Raw genomic sequence first — 22,777 nt, 5'->3', positions numbered from 1 at the left:
TTATTTAATCATGCTTATAGAAGATGTGGGCACTACAACAGCACAAAAATAATAGTTACAAACTCAAAAGCCAGCAAGAAAACGTTTTGTTCATATCAGTATTATTGGATCTATTAGAATACAGGCATTGTTTTTTTACAAATATGCAAATAAACACTCAAAGTTATCGCAGGATCAGTATCATATGATAAGACCTGAATATAGGTCAGATATTCAGTAGAAAAATAAATATACACAATTTATTTTTAAATGGCAGGAAGAATGCAGTAATAATCTTTTTCCTTGTAACTTTTATTTGTGATTATTACCCATTAAATTAATATTTTCCAAAATTTGAAAAGCAGCAAATTTGGTCGAAGCAGCAGCACCATAGATGGATTTATGAGACAGAGTTGACAGAAGAGAGCAGCAGATCCCAATAAAACAAACTGGTGCTTTCCCATCAAAATGATTTGAACCAAAACCATGAACCTGAACTGCACCCGGCACGCTGTGCACACATATTTTTAAGGAGCGTATGATTGTGTACGCTTGATTAAACAGCTCAGTCGCTCTGGTTTTATTGTATTCGTCCCAAAGCTCACCACTTTGTATTTTTTGGAGTTATTCAGTCATGTTTGTTGTTTATTGATGACACTGTTTGGAAGTGTTGTTTTTTCATCAGAGTTCTTTTTGCAGGCTCCTCTTGCCTTCCACTTATCTTCAGCCCCTTCTTATCACTGAGGAAAGTCATTAAAAAAAGTAACTCAGTTCCCGTCATTGAGCATGCCCAGTAGTGTCCTCGGGTCCATCCCCTGCTGCTGAGCCATCTTCTGCACGTCGAAGCCCATGTGCTTCAGGAACTGGATCACACTCATCTCCTGTCCCGTCAGCTGGTCCCGGATCGTCGGACAAGAGGGGTTACAGTGAGGCCAGGGGCAGCTGTCAATCAAATGTAGAGGGCAGCCCCTCATGGGTTGGGTCCTGAGCTTTTTTTGTGTGTGGTTGCCGTGGCTACCGTTGAGGTGCTTGTTGACTTGGAGGCTGCGGTCCCAGCAGTGGAGTGCTCTTGGCAGAGAGGTGCCTTTCACCTGAATGTCCATCCAGTGGCTGCAGAGACACAAAGACTCTCAGTGATGGAGACAGACTAAAGGCTTAACTATATGACTACTTTGTTATTACAAATGAAATGTGTAATTTGCATTTCTTTGCAATATTTGTGTAATTGTCATTTATAACTAAGGTACTGCAATGAGGGTAAAATGTAACGCAATACAAGGAAATATACCAGAACCTAACCCTGATTTCTCAGAGTTGTACCCATTGAGCCAAATGTTGATATTAATGATACAATAATTTAAAAAAAGGATCAATGAGATAAAAAAACAGATTTAAGAAGAGTCTTTATATTCTGTTTTAAATAATTATTTCTATATGTTTTTTTGTTGTATTTTTTTTTTGTTACTCATCATTGCTGTCTGGTGGACAGACTGTGTAACAGCAACACTTTTTAGAATAACATATAGTCGGCAATTTCCTGTCATTTTTCCTGAAAACTTGAGCACATAATATATAACAAAACTATGTACACATAATGAACTGTGATGAGCTCCATATAATCAAGCCAAGAGTGTGTGTATGTGGCTCCAGTCACGTGAAATCATTAAGGGCGATATTTTTGGTCATCAGGTTTTTATTATAACATTAAATTTACATGATCTCTTCTTGTATGATGTGCTGAAGGAACTTAATATGTTTATTTATTTATTTTTATAACTCCCAACAATGTGACATTTTCTATTCATTTTTATAGGTTTATTTTTTTGATTTTTGTTATTTAAGATAGTAAACCTGACACCTGAAGACTCTTAAATGTGTTAAGCTTTTCTTATATTAATGCTGAGCAGTGAAGATTCACTGTCACATCCATGTGCTGTGTATTGTTAGGTAAATGATCATCCAGATCATGCAAATCTTATTGCACAATGACTGCTTATTCATAAATATACTTAACAGATTTTACAACACATGCTACACATGTAAATATTTTTTAAAATATATGTTTAGTTTGTATAAAAAGATAAAGCTGAGTTTAAAGTTTTTGTATTTTTAAGGTGTTATTTTCGGGGCTTTTTGGGCCTTTATTTAGAGATAGGTCAGAATGGATAGAGCCAGAAACTGGGGGGAGAGAGAGAAAGTGGGGACCGACATGTCTGACCCGAACCCGTGACTATGGTCTCCGCACATGGGGCTCACGCTCCAAGTTTAAAGGTATAATATGTTGAATTTTATTAGAATGTTTGCATTAAAAAATCTAAATTAATAAAACATCAACATAGAGAATCATTCCCATGATTCACCACCAGCCTCGACATCATATTTATGTTATTGTTTTGATTGACAGCCCCCTGGCGGCAGAATTTGCATTCTGCGCGTTAACCATTAAGTAGGAGTTCGATTTTTAGATGTGATTATATTGTGTTTTTCTTGCAGTCGTTTAACATGTCCACTCATTAGCAGTACGTGTGAATATGATGTTAATGGACATGAACCCAAAGATCAGAGTTTCTTTTAAAGGGGACATATTATGAAAATCCACTTTTACAGTGTTTTTTATTTGGGTAACCTGAGTGTCTACCGACGCACAAAATGTGAAATAAATCCATCCAGTCCTTTGTTTGTGTCATTGCATCATTGCATTTAAAGAGACACACACACCAAAACGGAGCGTTCTGAGAGAGCTGGTTTATACAGGGTCACAAACCTCCTCTGGTGCTTGATTCATGTTATATTTTGACCAAAGCACAGCACAGATGTTTCATTTAGACCACAGGGGACTGTCTTTAAAAGGTGGACAAGGGGGATAACATGTCCTCTTTAATAGAAGTTTACTTACGTTCTAGTGATGAGCTCATGTGAGAGACAAGCCGGAGCAAACATCGCCCTGCCATTCAAAACACAAAATCACAAAGTCAACAAATCTGTTTTTTATTTTATTTTTATTTTTTTAAACTTTGCATATATTAAGTGTGCTATTTGTCTTACGGCACATCGCCCAGCGTGCTCCTCAGCTCCTGTCCCAGGTTCTGAATGTACCTCCACTGGCCCTCATGGACGGGCTGTCCCGTTAGGTGGATGTTGTCGACGGTCAGCTGAGCCTCGTCAAACAGCCACTGCACCACGAACACCGGGCCTTACAGGAGAGAGCGTGTATCACAGGTCAGACTTAATAATGACATGCCGGTCTTTATCATCTAAACCAGCTTTTTGAAGAGGCGGAGGGGGTTTTGTCACTCACTTTTCAAAGTAGGGTAGACTTTATATCCAAAGAAACAGTTCCACTCTTCTCCTACGTTAGCCTGTCTGCAGCTCTCTGGCACCAAACCGCCCCAGTACCTGCACAGCAGAAACACAAACAGCACGTTACAGAATCTGTGCGTCTTCCTCCCGCTTTGACACATCCACCTGTCCTTCCAGCCGTCCTCCTCTCCTACCTGATGCCTCTTTTTATGGCCTCAGTGGGGGCACAGCTGATGGTGTCCAGGCAGTCTGTGAATTTGTACTGTTTGTTGTCAAGGAACCATCCAGAGTCGGCGAGGCCCCGGACCTGCACCTCTCTGTGTCCCTGTGACTTCAGCTGCTCTGCAACATGGTCCACGTTCAGCAGGACGCCTGTACCGCCCGCACTGGTGAGAGGCAGAGTGGGATAAGAGAGTGAACATATGCACACACACACACACACACACACACACACACATTCTAGCACACACATATACAAAGTTACATGAGCTAATCTGACCTGCTTCCTGCCAGGAGCAGAACCTTGGCGTTGTCCAGACCTTTTGTCAGCAGCTCGTTCACCACCTCCTTGATGATCAGAGAGCCCATGAACGCATAATCACCTGAGAGTGAAAAACCATGTTTATTAACATTTATCAGTGTATTATTTCAGTTAGTTTCTTCTTTTATTCTGCACATTTTCTAGAAGCTTTCAGATACGGTCCAAATGTTGCAGCACCGCCAGGAATGGTCCGGGCAGTATCGAGCAGTGTAGCCAACAGGAAAAGCCAGACCAACAAGACACAATGAAGAATACTTTGATAACATGGTTTTTGAGGAAAGATTGTACACGTTGGTTAGGAACACGGTTAGGAACTTTAAACATATACAGTATATGATGTGAGAGCGCCCAGGCACATGTGGCAGACAACCACAACAGAACAGCTGGACGGAGATAAGGTGGGATCTAAAGATCAGATGGACCGTGTGGACGACCGTGCAAGACTGCGCTCTCTAGTGGATGCATTACTGAACATCCATCCCAACATAAAGGATATCTGGGAGACTGAGTATATGTAGTTTGACTTTTAACGACTAATCATTTTATCTTTCTTTATATATTATTGTGTAGATCTTCAGGTCTAATAAATGAGGTCTTACTTTGATCTGTCTTTGGAGTGGCTCCACTCCACACATCACTGGAGCAGTACGGGATGAACCTGCAGGAGAGAAAGAGAGAGAGAGAGAGAGAGAGAGATAACTGACAGATGAGATAGTTATACTACCTAAAGTGGATGTTACTGCTTTTGTGACTGATGCCTAAAACATCCCTGAATTCAATGAAAATAGAAATATATATACCTTCGTAGTTTAAGTTTGGTATGAACAACTCGAGGTTGTTCACACATTCTAAGGGCGCATTCACACTAAGGAATCCATACCATGCCTAAGCATACTTCACCCCTAAAGTCCAGTTTGTTGGGGCTTTGGTCCTCCAGGCGGGCGGCCCGGGTTCGAGTCCAGCCTGTGGATCCTTTCCCGCATGTCATTCCCTACTCTCTCTCTCTCCCTGATTTCCAACACAGTGTCCTATCTCTCCATTAAAGGCACAAAAAAATATTTTTTTAAGAAGTCCAGTTCGTTTGACCAGTGTGAGTGCTCAGTGCTCTGATCCGTGCTCAAGCACGGTACACTTCCTTGGCCCCGGCACACTTGGATGAGGTGTGCTTCGGCACGAGCACAAGCACGGGTACACAATGTGGAAAGCCTTCATTATCGAGAAATCCCGGAGTGTTCTGTCTGTATCTGACTAAAGTGAGTCAAAATATTCCACAAAGTAGCTGTCTTATTTTCCGTGTTCTTCTCTGATTTACGGACGCAGACTCAACTGCATGTCCCTTTTATTATTATTTTTTTCTCAAGTCCGCCTGTCTTGTAAACTAATTAAGCTTCATAATTACTTGAGGCTCAGGCCTGGTTAGTCCTGGAGCCGTGTGAGCACTGGCGTTTTAATGCACAGGCTTCCCTGGGCTGAAGCCCAGGGGCCTCGAAAGATCTAGGGCCTCTCATTGGCCAGAGAGGGATTTATCTATTATTATTGTTATTTTTATTAACATTTTTTTTTTTTAAAAGCGAAAATGGCGGATGCTAGAAAGTTCAAAAGCGGGGCTCAGAAACAAAAGGCAATGAAAGAAAAGGAGGTCCCGGACCAGGAATTACTTAAAAAAATGCCCAAGTTAAGTGGGTTCTCTACCACCTTGTCACCTGGTTGGTGCTGAATAACTGTGTTGCGTGGTTCAAATCTGTGGCTGTCCATCGGTGGTGGTGGTGCTGAATAAGGCCCCGTGGGTACGTCTGTCCCGTCTCTATGACAACAGTTTGTTGACAACGGCCGCTGTATGGCAGACACTGCTCTATTACTTTTTACTGCGACAGGAGGCCGATGAGGGCCTATACAAGGACCCGTAGCCCCGGGGCCTACGACCAGGTTAAATCGCCCATGAGTGTGAGTGCAGAATAGAGGAGGAATGGGGACATTTGTGCGCCCTTAGAATAGTCCCTTTAAATGCTCATATATTTATGTGGTAGCCCTTTGTCATTAAATCATATAAACATTCCAAGAGTTATCTTTTGGAAAGGAAAAATAAAAAAAAATAGTAATGCACACAAGTGTGAGGGAGGAGGAGACTGAACTTCTTACACCATGTTGGCGTTCCACCAGTGAGGGTTTTCCTCTGGCTGAGGAGACAGAATCCCTGTTCCTGTGAATACAAGGAAAGGAAAGATGTAACATTGACTTTATTTTCTGAACAAACTTCCTCGTCTCAGAATCAAAACTCTTCAGTGAGAGCCAGAGGAGTTTCAATCGTTCAAGCTTCTCGTTAAAAATGGCCAAACCTTGATGTGCTGCTGTGTGTGTGTTTCAGTGACGTTAAGGTGTTCGTTTACCGTCTGTGTTTGTGTGTTTTCCCTGTGGTCAGTAAGTCATTAACCTTTCCCGCTTTGGTCAGCAATTACACCCATTCATTGAAGAGCTCTGTGGCTGCTGAACTGGCCACCAGAGTAAAGTTTACAGAGAGAGAGGGATCATAAAACAAACAAGGAGTTCCCTGACGGCTTCAGTTCAAGACGCAGAGTTTGACTTTTTAAGACTAAAGCAAACTCAGCTAAAGAGGAAACACAAACAGGAATCCATGAATCTCATCCATTCAGGGGAAGTTTGTTTTTTTCCTACTGAGGAAAAAGCATAACCTCGGTAAAGAGGTGCAGAGATTTCTCAGAAGCAGCACATGCACTTTAATGCATGTGTGTGTTTTTGTGCAATGTGTGTATTGATTAGAGCAGTCGAATGACGCTTCCCGCTCACCAAAGAGACCACGCCCCCTACTGGCAGTAGATTAGAAAACTAGTAGCAACGAGAAGAAATGTTAATGTGTGGCATTTTGTACTTCAATAAATGCAGTTTATGATGTATTTTACCACTAGAGAGGACAAAGGGTGAGGGCTTTGGGCTAACAGTAGAGAGGGTGAAGGTGTTAAACTTAGGACTGATGTGTGTCTACTGACTTCAACCAGAGGTGGAAAGAGTATTGAAACGTTATACTCAAGTAAAAGTCAAAAGTAGCTTGTTTACAATGTACTTTAAGTAAAAGTTACTTAGTTACTTTTTTTAACGACGGAGTGCAGAAAGGATAGGAAAACAAAATGAAACATGTCGACAGTCGACATTTAAAACCCTAAGGGAGATGTCGTGTGTCATTTTAGTTGAGAGCATTTTCAAACAATACAACCATTGAAGGTGTCATTAAGTGACAGTGATTTTTGTGCAAAGTACCCTGATAGGTTATTCTATCCAGAGCGTGTGTGTGTGTGTGTGTGTGTGTGTGTGTGTGTGTGTGTGTGTGTGTGTGTCATTACCTGTTCTGGTTTGTGGCCACTTGGTGGAGCTCATCAGTCTCCTCATGGTCTCGTACCTGCTGTCACAGGTCTGCCTGTTGAAACAGTACCATCCACCTGCAACACACACACACACACACACACACACACACACACACACACACACACACACACACACACACACACACACACACACATTAACAAGAGTTATATAACTCTGTGTTGTTCTGTATAAGGTTAGCTTCACCCTCACCTTCCAAGAACAGCAGCCACCTCTTGCTGCCTTTAGACTCCTTGATGTAATACCTGCGTGAGAACAACAAAACATATCTGTGTGAGTGTGTTTTGCCTGTAACACACACACACACACACACACACACACACACACACACACACACACACACACGCACACACATGCATTAGCTCCGCAGTAGGGATGCTACCTTTGTTCCTGACATAAAAGATTTGGCTCTGATCATGCCGCTCAGAGTCTCTGCAGGAGTCTGTTCAGAGGCTTTTAGTGCTCTAATATGTTTGTTTAGGGGGAATAGAAGAGGAAACTAATTGTGCTGTTGGCTGCACAGTGATAGAGATTTAACAGCATGGGTGGCATCTGGAAAGTGTTTTATGTTGCAGATGTTTTAATCCTCTTCCAAATACATCATCAGTAAATGATGTAATGCTTCAGGTAAGGTATTTCAAACGTTCAATGATTTATGTCAACAGGTAATATGATTCTGTGTGAGCATCTGTTTGGTTTACTTGAAGTTTATATCTGTGATTATATTTACCCAGGGCCCAAATGAAAACTTCTTGACAGAATATAAAATCAGGGTTTTATGATTCTGTCATCACGTTGTTTTTTTTCCATTAAAGCACTCCAGAGTTGACATGACTGTTAGCACTGGCTGCAGTACTAGTCCTTTGAATAATCACATCAATGTAAAACTGGAGATATATTCATGGAGAAAAAGTGATTTACAGAATCACTTAATCATATATATATATTAACAGGCATAGTTTTAATCGGTGAATTTCCCCCCTCTTATAGAAAGAAAGCACAGCTGAAGAATTGGACTTGTTGTAATATTGCTGACTGGTACTTACATGATGCCCACTACCATCCCCTGATTTCAAAACAGTTATTCACACTCGGATATAAAAGGTGGCCCAGTGTAAGATAAGTTTTCCTTTGTTGTTTTAAAGTCAAACACTTTACTCTCTCAATCCATCCAGTGGATTTAATGTCGAAGAAGCCTAATAATCCACTCATGAACCTGTTTTTCAATTTGCTAAAAAAAACCCACCTGCGATGTCAAAACTCTAAAACATACTTTAAAAAAAAAAACAGATGGAGAGGTGTGAAAAAAATCTTTCTTCAGTTTAATATCGTAGAACAAACAACGTTGGCCAATCCGCATGCATGTATTAGGAAAAAAAAAAGTTTGTATCTGAGTCGGGTGCGCGCAGTTTCTCTCTTATTTCGTGGGTAGTCTCCTCTGATCTTATGCTTTGAACCATTTTGGTCACATCCGGGTTGACAACAGACTGCAGGGTATAGGACTCTGCACAAACTGGATGTTAGGTTCAAGTGCAGCTCATCCTTTTCGCCTTCATGGCTTTAACCCCAAATTCCCCATTTATATATATATTATATTTGTATGTAGCCTACTGTATTAACCCCTGAGGGAAATTCTGGGTTCACACTCTGTTATTGAGAGACATGCTTCCGACACACAAACAGGACCTGTGGACATGCATTAGTGGAGAGATGTCAGAGTGGGCTGCTGCACAGGGAGCCCACCGGAGCGGTTTGGGCTTCAGTGCCTTGCTCAAGGGCACCTCTCCAGCTACCAGACCAACTTCAATATAATGGTCCGCATCGGGACTTGAATCGACGACCCTCCAGTTCCCAACCCAAGTCCCTATCCGGATTTGAGTTAACTGCCCTTCCAAATATGAATAAATATGAGGACAGTTCTCTTAAATTGCATGCCAAGTCAATTGACATTTTACTTCAAATATTGACAGTCAGGAGGCAGTTCAGGCATCTTTCTTACCCTGCTGGTGACCCGTCATTACAAGTGACAGATGCATTCTTCAAAAATTGCAACTTCATCTCTTGATCCAGCTTTTGCGCGGAGCACGGATACAGAGACTGTGCCAAGTTCTTTATCTGCACCATGAAGTTGTCCATGTTACCCTCCACTGCTGTGAAGTCTAAAGCGAAGCTCTCGGCTCCCTCCACCCGCTCTCTGTACGCCGGAGCCTGCTGCTGCTGCTGCTGCTGCTGCTGCTGCACTCGTCGAGTTTGCGCTCGACCTCCGTGTGCTCTCTTCGCCTCCACCGGTGCGCTCATGTGGATGAAGAGCAGCAGCAGGCAGGAGCGCACCGAGCCCCTCACCACACCGCGGCTCTGCATATCTAGTTATTACTCAACGATTTCTTTACTGTGTGTGAGGGCTTTTGCAAAGTTCAGCATTTCTTCAAATTCGCCAGAAAAGTTAAAAAAAAAAAAAATGATTTGAAAGATCCCATTAACAGAAGTGAAGGTATAGCCCTACTCCATTGCGCTTCGAGGGATGGAGAGCAGTTTCACAAATCACTGAGAGTGCGCGTCATTTCGGGATCATCCAGTAAAAGCGTCATAGCACGTATATTCCCTGAATTCCGTTGTTCAGCCCAACTTCATTGACGACCTGTTTGCTCTCAGTTCATTTCTTCACGAGCTTCGGACGAAATGGAATTTTATTTGAAGTCCCCCCCCCCCCCCCCCCCCTCCCCGTGCCTTACCCCCGCGTGCTTCTCACTCCCGCGGGCCAATCGTTATTACAGTTGGCTGATGCTCCTCGCGGGGCGTCAGACTCATGCCTGACACGCCCCTTCTGTCGGTTCACCCCTTTGATGTTGTGTCAACGTATGGCGGCGCTGCCTTTGAAGTGTGTTTGATTGAATGTAGTGTGTGAAGCTGCAGAGGGTCACAGCATGCCGCCGGGGTCCAACACAAACACGTTTACAATGATACTCACATGAAAGAATAATATCTCGCGATAGAAGCGTAGGCTATTTGTTACTGGGGTTTAATCTTAAAAGATTTATTATTAGTGGTTAGTAGATATAAGATAAGACACTGGAAGGGGTTAAATCATGATCATAGATCATAAACTATGCCATGTGGAGAAACAGATTATGCACCTCTCTTTGATAGCACCACATTTTTTGCAATCAATTCTAAATCTAATATCACATGTGGTGATGCAAGTCATGACTGCTCTATTTTTGCACACATTTAATTAACATTGTTAAAACCAGTTAAAAAAATCTTTGAATCTGACTTCCTGCAACATATGGCAATCGGATGTGTGTTTAATGTGAAACCTCAAATAGTTTAATGGGTATTTGGGATTTTTTTCACGAAAGTAAACCCTGTCTATAAAGAGTGTATCTGTTTTCTATTAATCAATCAGCAATGAAACTCATTTTCTGTGAAAATGTTGTGTAAAAACCAACAGATTCTCAGCTTCATGTGCTTAAACTCTGTCTCAATAGTTTCAAAGTTTCTGGCCTGCTGAGTGAGGAAGGAAACTGATTGTTTGTTTGTTTATTCAGACGGTGGCAATTTCCCCCTGAACTGAGAACTGCATTCACCTCTCTCTCTCTCTCTCTCTCTCTCTCTCTCTCTCTCTCTCTCTCTCTCTCAGGTGGAGTCTTGTTGAAGTGGTCAGTCAGTCCCTTGTATGTCCTGTGAAACTCAGGCCTCACACCTCTCCATCTGTTTGCAGCACATGTTGTGTGGTCTTTCCAGCCTATAGCTCAGGCTTTGATCCAATTTGATTCATTCTAATATAAGAAACAGCCTTGATTCTCTGTGTCTGTGTTTGTCTGTCAAACTCCATATGTTATATGTAAAGTCGTACATATGGGGCACAGATTGTGTGTGATGTTGCCAGAACAGAGACAGGATCGATCGTCCCTTGTAACGTTACTGCTGTTAATGTATGAAGGCATGTTTAGCCACATGGTCAACAAAGTCTAGACAGGAAACCTGAATATGGCCTAGGCATTCCCGTTGTCACTTGATTAATTTATGGAGTATTTTATCTTGTTTCCTGTACCCTAGTCCCTGTGCAAATGTCGATGTGTGTCCTATGTTTACAAGACAAAATTTCCTCTTGGGACACTAAACTAGTAATCCAGAGGCTTGTTCTATAATGTTTTTAAGAAATAGTTAAAGAACAAAAAGGGTATAGGTTGAACCCCATGTGGTTTATTGACATTAGGAATATATTGGGATATTGTATTGATTTAGAAGTGAATAGGAGAAAGTCAACAGACAAAGAGATAGTGGCTCCTTTTCAGGACTCAATCTCTTTTTCAATCCCTGTATGTTTTTAGGTAGGCCTATATTTAAACCGTACCTTATACAAAAATACATTTGATTCTGATCTTTGTTTTCTGTCAACAATTTGGTGAAAGATATCCTATGCTCACCTGAGTCTGGTAATACCAATACTTTTATGATAAAATAAACAAAACTATACTTTCAGTGCTTGAGACTATAATGTGGCCTCACCAATTGTACATCGGATATAAGATAAGATCCCCAAACAAATTCTGAAATTTTTTGAGTTTAACACATTAGATTGGACGCCCTGATGCTAATGAAGCATGTGGTTCACATTAACTTACTGACACTTTGACTAACTATATGAAAAAAAAAACCTGCAGCGTATGTTTTCATGTCCCAAACATGGTTTTATCTTATCCAGACTCTAGAAAATTTTCAAAATGAAAATCTATTAATCTCCTGACATAGTAATATTTAGTAGATCTCTAGATTAAATTATTACACCGCTCGCTCAATCTAATTTTATCACTTATTTTGTTGGAAATCCTGGCTACAATAAATAATGTGTTGACTCAAATGGAGAAATAAAATGTACTCTGAGAGGTTCCTGAGATAAATTTTACTCTCACTCGAAATATGTTGAGTGCTTCTGCCAACCTCAGAAAAGTGTAGACAAGTGTAAAGACTCAGATATTAGTAAATGCATATATTTGAATTGATGGAAGCATTTTTTTTTTTTTACATTTTTTTTGTTTTCCTAAATTACACCGTTTCCCTTCTTCTACTTCTTCTACTTCTTCTGAGAATTATTAACAAGAAATGTATTTTTAATAATTGTTCGAGTTCGTCCTGTAATGTTTTGTAACTTGTCAATAAAGTTTTTTTCAAACAAACACAGTGACGTCACGACACGCAATGGCAGCCAGTGGCACAGCTGTAACGGTTCTCACTCCAAATGGGAGAAGACAAACCGTGAAAGTGTCCGCTAACACACCTTTATTGCAGGTAACTTCTGTTTCAACACCACGTCGTGTCACTGCCGTGGACGGGTTGTTTTATTCCTTTGTTTCCGAACCGGAGCGAACTAGAGTCCTCTGAGTTAGCTTGTTCGGCTAACATCTGTTAGCCAGTGACAGATCAGTTTTTGTTTTTAAGACGATTAAACTGGAATTGTTTTGTTTATACTTCGTCTGTTAAATTAATTGTATATCTTCCATCTTTAGGTGCTAGAGGATGTCTGCAAAAAACATGGATTTAATCCCGACGACCACGGTTTGAAGTGAGTATCTGAAGCTGTCAAAGTGTAAACATGACGATAAATCAAAGTTAGATTCAGTCCTGAACATCAACTATTCATCACATTGAACAGCAGGAGTCTGTTCACGTTTTGTAAATGAATTAATAATAATAATTTTACTAATCGATAATTACAACACATTTGAATTGGGGTTTGCATTATCAGCAGTGAGGACAAAAACATTATCCAGATATATGTCATGTGTTCAGACTGGACTGTAACATATTACACTAGCAAGCACGCCAGTTAAACAAGCAGGGGCGAGTCCAGGCTTCTTTGACTGGGGGCCTCGACTTGTGCAGGGGTGGCATGGTTATGTGTGCATAAAGGATCATAATATATATATATACCCTCAATGTTCCTGTTAAAACTGTCTTTGTTTTAGTGGAAGTTAGGTGAAATAGTGACATTTATTTCCCGCTTCCCTTAACCCCCCCCCCCCCCCCCCCCCCCCCACAGTTAAACCTAGGGGAAACCCTGTTATCAGATGTTTGATTGAATTGTCTCATTATGCTCACCTGCCTCTCTTCTGTCGTCAAATCTGAACAGGTTTCAGAGGACTACTGTTGACCTCACGCTGCCATGGAGGTTCGCTAACCTGCCCAACAATGCTAAACTGGAAATTGTCACGAGTACGAGGAAACAGGCTGCAGCTGATAGCCAGGTTGGTTAACCAAAGTGTCTATAAAGCTCATGCACAAAGATATGCGCTTGTGTTTATCTTGCTATCTGGTATTGCTGACAGTGCTTGTTTAGGAGCTTTATACTCGGGTCTGATTAAGTGAAACTGAAAAATGTATGGTAATCATAGGATCATATACATACAAATACGTTTTACATGTTTTTATCCTCAACAAGATTTGTCACAATTTGTAAACATTGAAGAGAATCTGCAGATAAAAAAAAAATGAACAGAAAAGTTTGTCATTTATTGACATGGCTTTCACTGTCAAAAAGTTTCAACATTTATATTAGCTGTTATATTATAGTAGCTTTGGGATCTGTATGTATCTGCAGATCTATAACTTACTTACACAATCAAGTTCCACAACCAGTTACACTTAGATTGCCCCCATAAATATGCTGTTGTTTCCTTGTTTTTTTTATTCAGGCAGATGGGAACTTTCTGGTAGAACATTCCTAATACTTCATATACAGCTAGGGTTAAGAGCTCTGGTGGAGTCAGTGAAAGCGGGCGAGATTTTGAAATGATCTAACGACATGCCATTGCTGTTTTTAAACAAACAATGTTAACATGCAATGTCATGAGTCCACAATGCAGTGTGGGGGAGTAGAGCAGTGCACAACAGTCATCACTAACAGTATCAATCTACCTTTCACTGTCACTCTGTTGTGGTTAGCTGGCTCCATTTAGCTTGTGGAAGACTTTGCTTAAGTGCATAGGTGCATTGTTCTCACGAAGACAGGTAGGAAAGTTGGCAGGTTAGCAAACCAACCAATCAAATCATACGGACCCAAACTGTCCAAAATATCAGTAAACTGAGGTATCCTGGACTGAACTGGGAAACCAAAGTGCCTCATTAAGATCTTCCACCAGAGCAGCTTCAGGGCTCACTGTTGTGTTGTTGATTCTTTAAGCTTCTAAAGGAAAACTTTTTATTTTATTTGACTTCCATTTTGTGCTTTGATGACACTAGTTTAGAGTGCTGTTAAAAATGTCAGCTAAAGACTCTCAAAGATTTTCCGATGGGTTGAAATCTGGTGTTTATAAAGAACTGTCAGTGAATAGTGACTGTAAACAGCAGGAGTCTGTTCGTATTTTGTAAATGAGTAAATAAACTGTAAGGATGCTCCCTCATGCCCTGCAGTAAGGCATCTACATTCATTTGATTTCTATAGCTTTGTTTTCTGTTTTTAAATTGTTACCTGTCCAAACATACCAGTAGGGATTAATAGAGCAGTTTGTGTTACTATACAGGTCAGGTGATTCCCCAAAAGTTTGGAGTTAAATAATCTACGATGTGCTTTCACTTTGACATGGTTAATGGTGCAATGAAACGGTGCAAATTACAGAGAATCTGAGCCACATGGACACCGTGCTGAGATTGCAGTGTCAGACAACCTTCAATCAGCAATCGGCAAAAGGAAATGTCTGCAGGAAAGAAAGGAAATACCTCTGCTTTGTTAACTCAACAGAAAGTATGGTGATACTTGTGCCAGACTATCAGTATTACATCACATGGAAGAGAGATAAAATTCCCAGACTATCGATTAATAACCCTATTCTGCCTTATGAGAGTATATGCGGGTTTCTTTGTCAGGACCTGGAAATGAATAAATTCTCCGTCTGTGTTCCCGTGTTCACTCTGATCTGACCTGCATCTAAAAAACGATTTGTTGTATCTGAGCTGTAGTTTCCAATGACATCATGGCATCATAATCCACGCTATAAAGTCACGGCTGTGTTTCATCTGTTGTTCTTGTTCATTTGATGGATGGTTGACCGTTGATACCTCACAGATTTTATATACTCAAACACACACTGACTCTGGTACCACACGCACGTGCGCGCGTGCGTGCGTGCGTGCGTGCGTGCGTGTGTGTGTGTCTCTGTGTGTCTCTGTGTGTCTCTGTGTGTCTCTGTGTGTCTCTGTGTGTCTCTGTGTCTGTGAGTTTGGCCGTTCACAGCCAACAGCTCCTTTCATCTCTCCCGGTGTGCAGACATGCAGCATACTTTTTGTGCTGGACAACATGGTTGTTGAGTAAACATAAACAACTGATAGAATGAGTCAGAGAGAGAAAGAACAACAAAAACTTGCTCTGATGCCTGCTGTTGCTCATTTCCAGACTGAAGTAGGCCCACATGTGCAGCTTAATCAAGTTTGATTATCCAAGAATTTTCTTATTGCAAAATGCCTCAAGATTCAAGAGCCGACAAACGGACACAGCTATAGAGAATATAGTTAGTGATAGATTCTGCATTAAAGGTTAGGTCAGTTTTTGTTCATTCATTGTGAATTGTTTCAGGTGTTGCATCCACCTGTTTTTAACCTAAAAAAGATTCTGGTAGCAAGAGGCTTCCATGTTATTTTTTAATATGTTGGTGAAGATCCCTTGGTCAGTTTTGTCATTTCATTTGCAAGAAGTGCAGCTAAAAAAACCTTTAAATTAAGGTAAAAAACATACGTTCAAGCGTGGCTTGATTTTCATGTTTGGTGTTTTGCTGCCATGTGACCATGGTTTCTCTTCTACCACGCAGTAGTAGAGAGCCTCCTACGATATGGTATCTCTGCATGGTTTGGAAATTTGACCGTTCAGTCAAAGGCTCAAATTAACAGACTCACAAAGACAGTCATGAAAATCATGGGACTTCATCAACACCCAACAACAGCCTCCAAGACATCTTTCAACAAACCATAATCAAACAGGCACAAAAAATAATCTCAGACCCATCTCATGTTCTTCGATTCAGAAATACCTTTGTTCCCTTGTCCGTCAAAGCCCTCAACAGTACCTAGGCTGTAATGTGTGTGTGTGTATATTTGTGCATGTATGAGGTGGTGTGAGTGTGTGTGTGAATATGTGTAGATGTACCTGCACTGTTTATCACTTTTCTTAACTATTACATATTTATGATTTTAGTAATTCACTTGTATGGAATTTAATGATTATTTAACTGACATGTTTTACCGACGTATGAATGTATTTTGTTATTTTGCTACTTCATCAGAGCTCTGTGAAGTCCAAGACAAATTTCCCACTGGGACAATAAAGTTCATCTTAATATCTCTCAGGTGCGGATCGCCCTACAGATGGAGGACGGCTCTCGGCTGCAGGGCTCCTTCTCGTGTGGACAGACGCTGTGGGAACTGCTCGCACACTTTCCCCAGATCAGGTGTGTTTATGTAGATGCACATGTGCAAAGTGTACTTGTGTGTGTGTGTGCTCTATATTTACTCAGCTGACTACATTTTTAAGTAATTAAAGGAATTTTTTGGAAGTGAAGGCATTTTTTATCCGGCTAGATTTGAAAGTTGATTAACAAAAAGATCAACTTGTTTTAGGAAGTGCATTCTGTACTCCCTTTTCTGATGTGTCATTCAAAAACGGCCTCAGTGTAAAAACATGACATAAAGGGAGGGATGGGACACAAAAAGCCAAAAGCAGGACATGCAATGATCACATGTAAATCATATTTAAACGTTTGACTGAAAATACAAAATAAAAAACTCCTCATATTGGTCACAAATAACAACAACAATCTGGCCATGCTGTGTCTTGCATGGCGCTTTACATATTGACAGTTCAATGCGGATACTTTCGGCCCTTTAACGTCTGATCTGCAGTGTGTAATGCACAGAGGCAGAAGTGTGGCTGACGTCGATCCACACCTGATCCGCCATCAGATGTAGTTCGGAACAAGGGAGACGGTGGCAATGTGTAACGTCAGAACAGGACTGTGTATGTGTGTGTATGTCAAGCTCCCGCTATGTGTTTAAATGCCTTTGTACTTATACACTGCATGTGTGAGTACAACAAATCTCCATATTGGTGTGTTTGCTTTAAGTTTCCACCTGAAATGTGCACGATTTGCAGACTAAATTGTACTCTGTTTCAGAGGGTTTTATTAACTTAGGACCGGTCGACTTGTCTGATTAAATTTGTGTGTAATCGACAGGGAAAGTAGTTGCTTTAAACATTTTCTGGCCTTGGTGAAAGTAGGGATGTTCAGTGTGTAGAAATGAACGCAGGCAAACATTGTTTTTCAGATAATATGCCTTCTTTTGAGGTCCGACCTCTTCTGCACATCTCCGACATTTATTCACACACACACATGCGCACACATACTTGCACTCATGCAGAGCTGCTGCTCAAAAGTGCCAGCTGTGAGGTCCCAGATGCTCGTGCTTGCATCCAGCCCTCATCTCTTCTCTAATAAATGACATCACCTTCCATATCCTGAACCTTTTCCAGGGAATCACTCTTCATTTAAATGATTATGACCGCCGCACCAGCGTTAAAGCTCTGGGACTGCTGTGAAGCAAATGGAGAAGCTTTGATTTTAGAATAGAGGAGTGCAATAGTAAAACATTTATGGTTCAATTAGTTCCTACACGGGATTGTGCACACATGTTCTACACATGTAGGCAGCTTGACATGGCATGGGATGAGGTTTTATTGTAAAATCACAGCAGAACAAGAGAAAGTCACTTCTGTGTTTTGTTTGTTTACTGTTAAAGCCAATGAAACTGATTTCCCCTATAATTTAAATCTTTGTTTTTCTTCCTATAATCATCCGATTCTAGTGTGTCCGAGCTGTCAGAGTCCGGATCCACGCCTGTGTGTGTTTACATGAGAGACGAGGTAAGCAGGCTTCCTTTATCTCTCCCTTCTTTAGCAGATCAAAGTTAATTTGTGGTCACAAAGCTGTGCCTGTGTGTGTGTAGGTGAGTGGGGAAGATGCACTTAAGAAGACATCTCTGAAGTCTCTGGGTCTTACAGGAGGAAATGCCATCGTCAGGTAGGATGTTTGTGTTTATGCTAGCTTAAATCAAAAAACATATTATTGTCCATTGAAAAGTGTCAGCTTAGAGCATTTGTCGCTTCTTTTTCAGGTTTTTACTCAAAAAGAACAAACTTCCGGAAGAGGAAGGTGGCTCAGATGCCACTCAAACAACTGCTATGCCAACATCATTTGTTGCCAAGGAAACCACACCTTGCCCCTCACCTCACCTGGATGCTACTGCATCACGTATGGAGACGTCGACAACAGAGGTGCCAATTAAGAATTCAGTCCTTAATAGGCCAGTGGAAACTCAATCTACGCCAGCTACCACCTCTGCAACAAGCGCACTTCCTGTTCAACAGGAAGAGGTTCAAAACTCCCAAGAGGCTGTGCGGACAAAGATTCCTCCTGTCGACAGAGGAGTTCCCGAGGAGGATGGCGAGAAAGCAGGGCCATCAGGACTGAACTGTCACTCATCTTCATCCTCCTCCTTTGTCGCTCCCTCAGCTCCTTCAGCTCCTTCAGCTCCTTCAGCTCCTTTCATTCCCTTCTCTGGAGGCGGTCAGCGCCTCGGTGGTCCGGGGGGAGGTGCAGGGGGGCGCTCTTTATGTTCATCCTCATCGTCATCATCTCTGTCAGCTGTGACTGCTGCAGTTGAGTCACCCAAAGCCAAGAAAGCCAAATCCAGCCACGGCAGTGCCAAGGTGAGCCAAATCAATACAGAGGAGCAGGTGAAGAAAGACCGTCTGACTATCCAAGATAGACAATCTGATCATTTTTGAATACACATACAATAATTAAATAAAAATAACAAACGTGTATTAGGTATTTAAATATTGAGGCCAAATTCATGATCTCAGAGCACTCACAAAATATTCTTATCATTATTTTCCTCTGTTCATTTCAGCCTTCTACAAAGAAGATAAATAATTCATCCTTTTTTACTCCAAAATTGGATTAACTTGTAGCACTTTCTTTTCTTTCACAGGGTGTAATCACCGCCAACCAGCCAGACGAGGACATGGAACAGGGGGAGCAATTCTTAGAGGTAAGCCTATTAGTTTCCAGTCAGATGTTTCAGATCTCTAAAGTCATAATCTCAGAGATTTTCCATTAGATACATTCCCGTTAACTCACTTGCTTTGACTAGATACGTTTTCCTGGGAACAACAACAGATGGCATCCTAGCAGTGGACTCAGCTGGGAAGTCTATTGGAGTAGGGTCAAAAACAAAACCTGCGTTTGCCTCTTACTGCCGTAGATGTCAACAAAGATAATGAAACAGACATCCTCAAAGTGCTTCTCCAAACTTATTATCCAGATTCATTTTCCTTTGCCAACTTCTTCATCAGTTAAAATGCAATCATGTTGTTGATTAAAGTCGTAATATCACGAGTATAAGGTCTTAATATTAGGAGAATTGACTCTTGCACAATCTTTTCAGAGTCTTGATACTCATGGCAATATGTTGCTGATGTAACCAAGTATTCAGTTATTCTTGAACTGTATACCAAGGTATTACTTCACAACATCTTGTAACGTCTTGTAACACCCTTAAAAACACTTCTTCTTTAAGTTGCATTATCAGGGTGTCCTAAATTCTCCCACGATATGCATCTCACGGTGACTGTTCCAGCTACATACTCATGTCTGACGTTGCGTGGGTCAATCAAACTACTAAAAATAACTTCGCCCTTTTCTCCCCAGAGGATTATTGTTTTTCACCTCATGCAGTATCATTTCTTAAAGTCTCACTTCACAGCCCCCCTGAGAGGAGATGCAATGCATCACATTGTGAAAACCTTTGTTCCTCATTGACATTTTTTGGCTTGTGTCTTCTTCAGCCAATAGAGAGGGAGTCCCTCATCTACCACCTGGACATGATGTCCAGAAACTCGGAGGACCACAGAGATCTGCCAGACGAGTTCTTTGAGGTGACGGTGGATGATGTTCGCAAGCGCTTCGCCCAGCTGAAGAGTCAAAGGTGAGAGAGGAAGTAAATGGAAAGTGCCGAGTGACTTTGGGTCAGAACAGTGTGTGTGATATTTAGTCCAAACACCTGGTTGCTGCAGAAACACGTCTGGATCAGATGTCTTCCTGATCTGTTTGTAACAGATAATTAGTCAGTTTGGCATTTGGTCCTGTGGTGTTTTGTCCATGTATAACCTTTAATTGAAGAATACCAGAGCAATGATGAGAGGCGAAAGGCAACGAGAACGCCGGGCAGCACTGTGTGTGTTTTGAAGTGTTTTTTAAAATTTATTATGAGTTTGAAGTTTTTATTTATTTACGAGCGCTTCTTTGAAACAGATGCGCATGAGTTTACTCTGCTCTCTCTGGATGCGGCCGCAGCAGACCACAGCTGGGGAGACACTGTGTGTGTTTGTAAACACGCTCTCATTCATAAGACACTCGCACACTACAAAAGCTTCTAAATACGGCACACAGGGAGCAATTAGTAAGCCTGGTGTTTGTAGACATTTATCTTCCAGCCATGGACCGAGCGCCGTCAGGTTCAGACCTCACCGCGTACATCCTTTGATCTGTGTCGACTTAGCTGGCTGCCTCGTGGCTACGCTACTACCGCGTCAATGACTGCAATTACCAAAGGTGGAATTAAGACGACCGCAGCAATTCATCTCATGCCTCTGACACGCACACACATACATGGCCACACGCAAGTAGCTGTAGAGGACGAAGCATTTTCTGCTTTTTTCCCCTCATTTTTCTCGTCTCTTTTCTTCTTTGTTCTTGCAGGAACTTACTGGAGGAGGCGCCACTGATGACTAAATCTCTGAGAGAATCACAGATGAAGGAGAAGATGAAACGATATCCAAAAGTGAGCAAAAATGACAAATAATCAAATCAAAATCCTCTAATTTTTTTTTGCACGTTTCTATAAGATTTACAGACTTTAAATAACCCACTGCAACCGTGTGTCTCCAGGTAGTCCTGAGGGTCCAGTTTCCAGACAGACATGTTCTGCAGGGCTTCTTCAGGCCCCTGGAGACAGGTGTGTGTGTGTGAGTGTGTGTGTGTGTGTGTGTGTGTGTGTGTGTGTGTGTGTGTGTGTGTGTGTGTGTGTGTGTGCATGTGTGTGTGCAGTGAAGACAGTGTTCATTTCAGCTGGCTAGCCACAGGTATGGCTGCAATGTAAAAGCTTTCTGTGGCTCCCTCACCACATTTATGAGAGCAGCCGCAGCAGAGTGACAGAGAGACAGAAAGAAGGAGACAGGTCTGTAATTCCAGGGATTTAATCCACCTCAGACCCAACAGCAACACGACAACCAGCAAAACAACAAATCTGAGGGAATTTCCATCTGAAAATTAGCTAAATTCCACACGGGTGTAGGTGCAGAGAGATGAGTTTGTCGGTTTCTGACGTTGTTGTTCTGTGTTTGTTTTGTGCAGTTGGTGCTGTGAGGCAGTTTGTGAGGAATCACTTGGAGAATCCCCAGCTCAGTTTCTACCTGTGTAAGTTTTTTCAATTAATCACAGCATCAGTGACAACAAAGTCAACCCTGCTGCTACTCTTTGAAGGTTTGATATTGTTCTGAAAACGTATAAAAGTGCAGCCTGAAAAAATCTCAACGGATCATTCCAGTTTTTGAAGTTCTTTGTGCCTTTTGTAGTTTTGTCGATCATTTATTTTCCTCCATAAGTATTACCTGTTAATATGTAACAAACAAACAAAGCTCAAAGTTACCCCTAATTTATATTCCCTTAACCAAATGTGACCAACACATCTACTGTTCAGGACATATTCAAATTGAATATAAAGTGTTTGTTAGATGGCAGCTCCCAAGACCTCAGTTTCGGAGCATTTCTCACCTGCGCTTCTGTTGCTAGGTAACAAAAGTTGGCTCGCAGCACTATTACTTCCCTCGGTAGTGAACACTAGGTCTGTTTTAAATTGCTCCGAATGCTTGATATTTTCTCGTACACAAGGAATTATTACCAAGAAAACATGAAACCATGTAAAGGCCCGTCTTTATTTTGATTGGTCAGTGATGTAAATGGCACATACAGGAGCGCTGTGTTGTTCCAAAAGTTAAACAGTTTTCAACCGAGAGCGCTATGTGCTCAGTGACAAAAAAAACAAACAAACAGCTACTTCAGTTTTTTTTTTTTTGTGCTGAAACACTGAACTGCATTGGTTACAAATAGAAAAAGGGCGATGTCAGCACATTGAAACGCTTAATTCTACTAACACAATATAATCAATAAGATGAAATTAAATGGAAAAACAGACAAAGGTATTCAAATGATGACAGGTTAAAAAGAAGTTTAGCCTGATAATCCCTTTCCCTCTTTAAATTAATAATTTCAGGCCTTCAGGCTCACTGAAGGTTTTACTGATGCGGGACTTTCTTGCCCCATTAGACGTTTTCTTCAAGGTATGAGACTGCATTCCTAAATCTCAGCAATGAATAAGAAGATACAAAGTTATTATAAAAAAGTAAAGACAGAGAAATGATGGACACAAGTTCAAACCAACATTTTGATAAAC

At 41.3% G+C, this 22,777-nt stretch overlaps 2 protein-coding genes across 3 annotated transcripts in view; one reads left to right on the top strand and one right to left on the bottom strand.

Moving 5' to 3' along the window:
* Positions 1 to 23: 23 nt before the first annotated feature.
* notum1b (notum, palmitoleoyl-protein carboxylesterase b) lies at positions 24 to 9,898 on the bottom strand. The gene is made up of 11 exons (XM_061050491.1): positions 9,216 to 9,898; positions 7,409 to 7,461; positions 7,177 to 7,272; positions 5,960 to 6,020; positions 4,420 to 4,478; positions 3,779 to 3,881; positions 3,474 to 3,665; positions 3,278 to 3,375; positions 3,025 to 3,172; positions 2,876 to 2,923; positions 24 to 1,089 (listed from the first exon to the last, which is right to left on the bottom strand). The coding sequence occupies exons 1-11, from the start codon at positions 9,575 to 9,577 to the stop codon at positions 747 to 749; spliced, it is 1,563 nt and encodes a 520-aa protein (XP_060906474.1). The 5' UTR covers positions 9,578 to 9,898; the 3' UTR covers positions 24 to 746.
* Positions 9,899 to 12,403: 2,505 nt separating this feature from the next.
* The window catches only part of aspscr1 (ASPSCR1 tether for SLC2A4, UBX domain containing), a 103,924-nt gene continuing 93,550 nt past the window's right edge, over positions 12,404 to 22,777 (top strand). For both annotated transcript variants that reach the window (XR_009674886.1, XM_061050398.1), the window contains exons 1-12: positions 12,404 to 12,508; positions 12,727 to 12,782; positions 13,350 to 13,464; positions 16,556 to 16,656; positions 18,068 to 18,125; positions 18,209 to 18,282; positions 18,377 to 18,971; positions 19,256 to 19,315; positions 20,112 to 20,251; positions 21,025 to 21,106; positions 21,214 to 21,280; positions 21,679 to 21,741. Coding sequence is in view for 1 of the 2 variants with exons in the window: in XM_061050398.1 (XP_060906381.1) it covers positions 12,419 to 12,508; positions 12,727 to 12,782; positions 13,350 to 13,464; positions 16,556 to 16,656; positions 18,068 to 18,125; positions 18,209 to 18,282; positions 18,377 to 18,971; positions 19,256 to 19,315; positions 20,112 to 20,251; positions 21,025 to 21,106; positions 21,214 to 21,280; positions 21,679 to 21,741 (1,501 nt within the window). In the remaining variant the exon portion in view is untranslated. The remainder of the gene's footprint in view (positions 12,509 to 12,726; positions 12,783 to 13,349; positions 13,465 to 16,555; positions 16,657 to 18,067; positions 18,126 to 18,208; positions 18,283 to 18,376; positions 18,972 to 19,255; positions 19,316 to 20,111; positions 20,252 to 21,024; positions 21,107 to 21,213; positions 21,281 to 21,678; positions 21,742 to 22,777) is intronic.

Source organism: Labrus mixtus, chromosome 2, assembly GCF_963584025.1.
Source record: "Labrus mixtus chromosome 2, fLabMix1.1, whole genome shotgun sequence".
Lineage (NCBI taxonomy): Eukaryota > Metazoa > Chordata > Actinopteri > Labriformes > Labridae > Labrus > Labrus mixtus.
This window is presented reverse-complemented; position numbering and strand designations above follow the sequence as displayed.

Excerpts from the sequence above, each read along its gene's own strand:
- notum1b (XM_061050491.1), bottom strand. The coding sequence starts at position 9,577 with ATGCAGAGCCGCGGTGTGGTGAGGGGCTCGGTGCGCTCCTGCCTGCTG. Across the intron at positions 7,273-7,408 it reads GTGGCTGCTGTTCTTGGAAG|GTGGATGGTACTGTTTCAAC; the intron begins GTGAGGGTGAAG and ends TGTGTGTTGCAG. Across the intron at positions 1,090-2,875 it reads CATGAGCTCATCACTAGAAC|CCACTGGATGGACATTCAGG; the intron begins GTAAGTAAACTT and ends GTGTCTCTGCAG.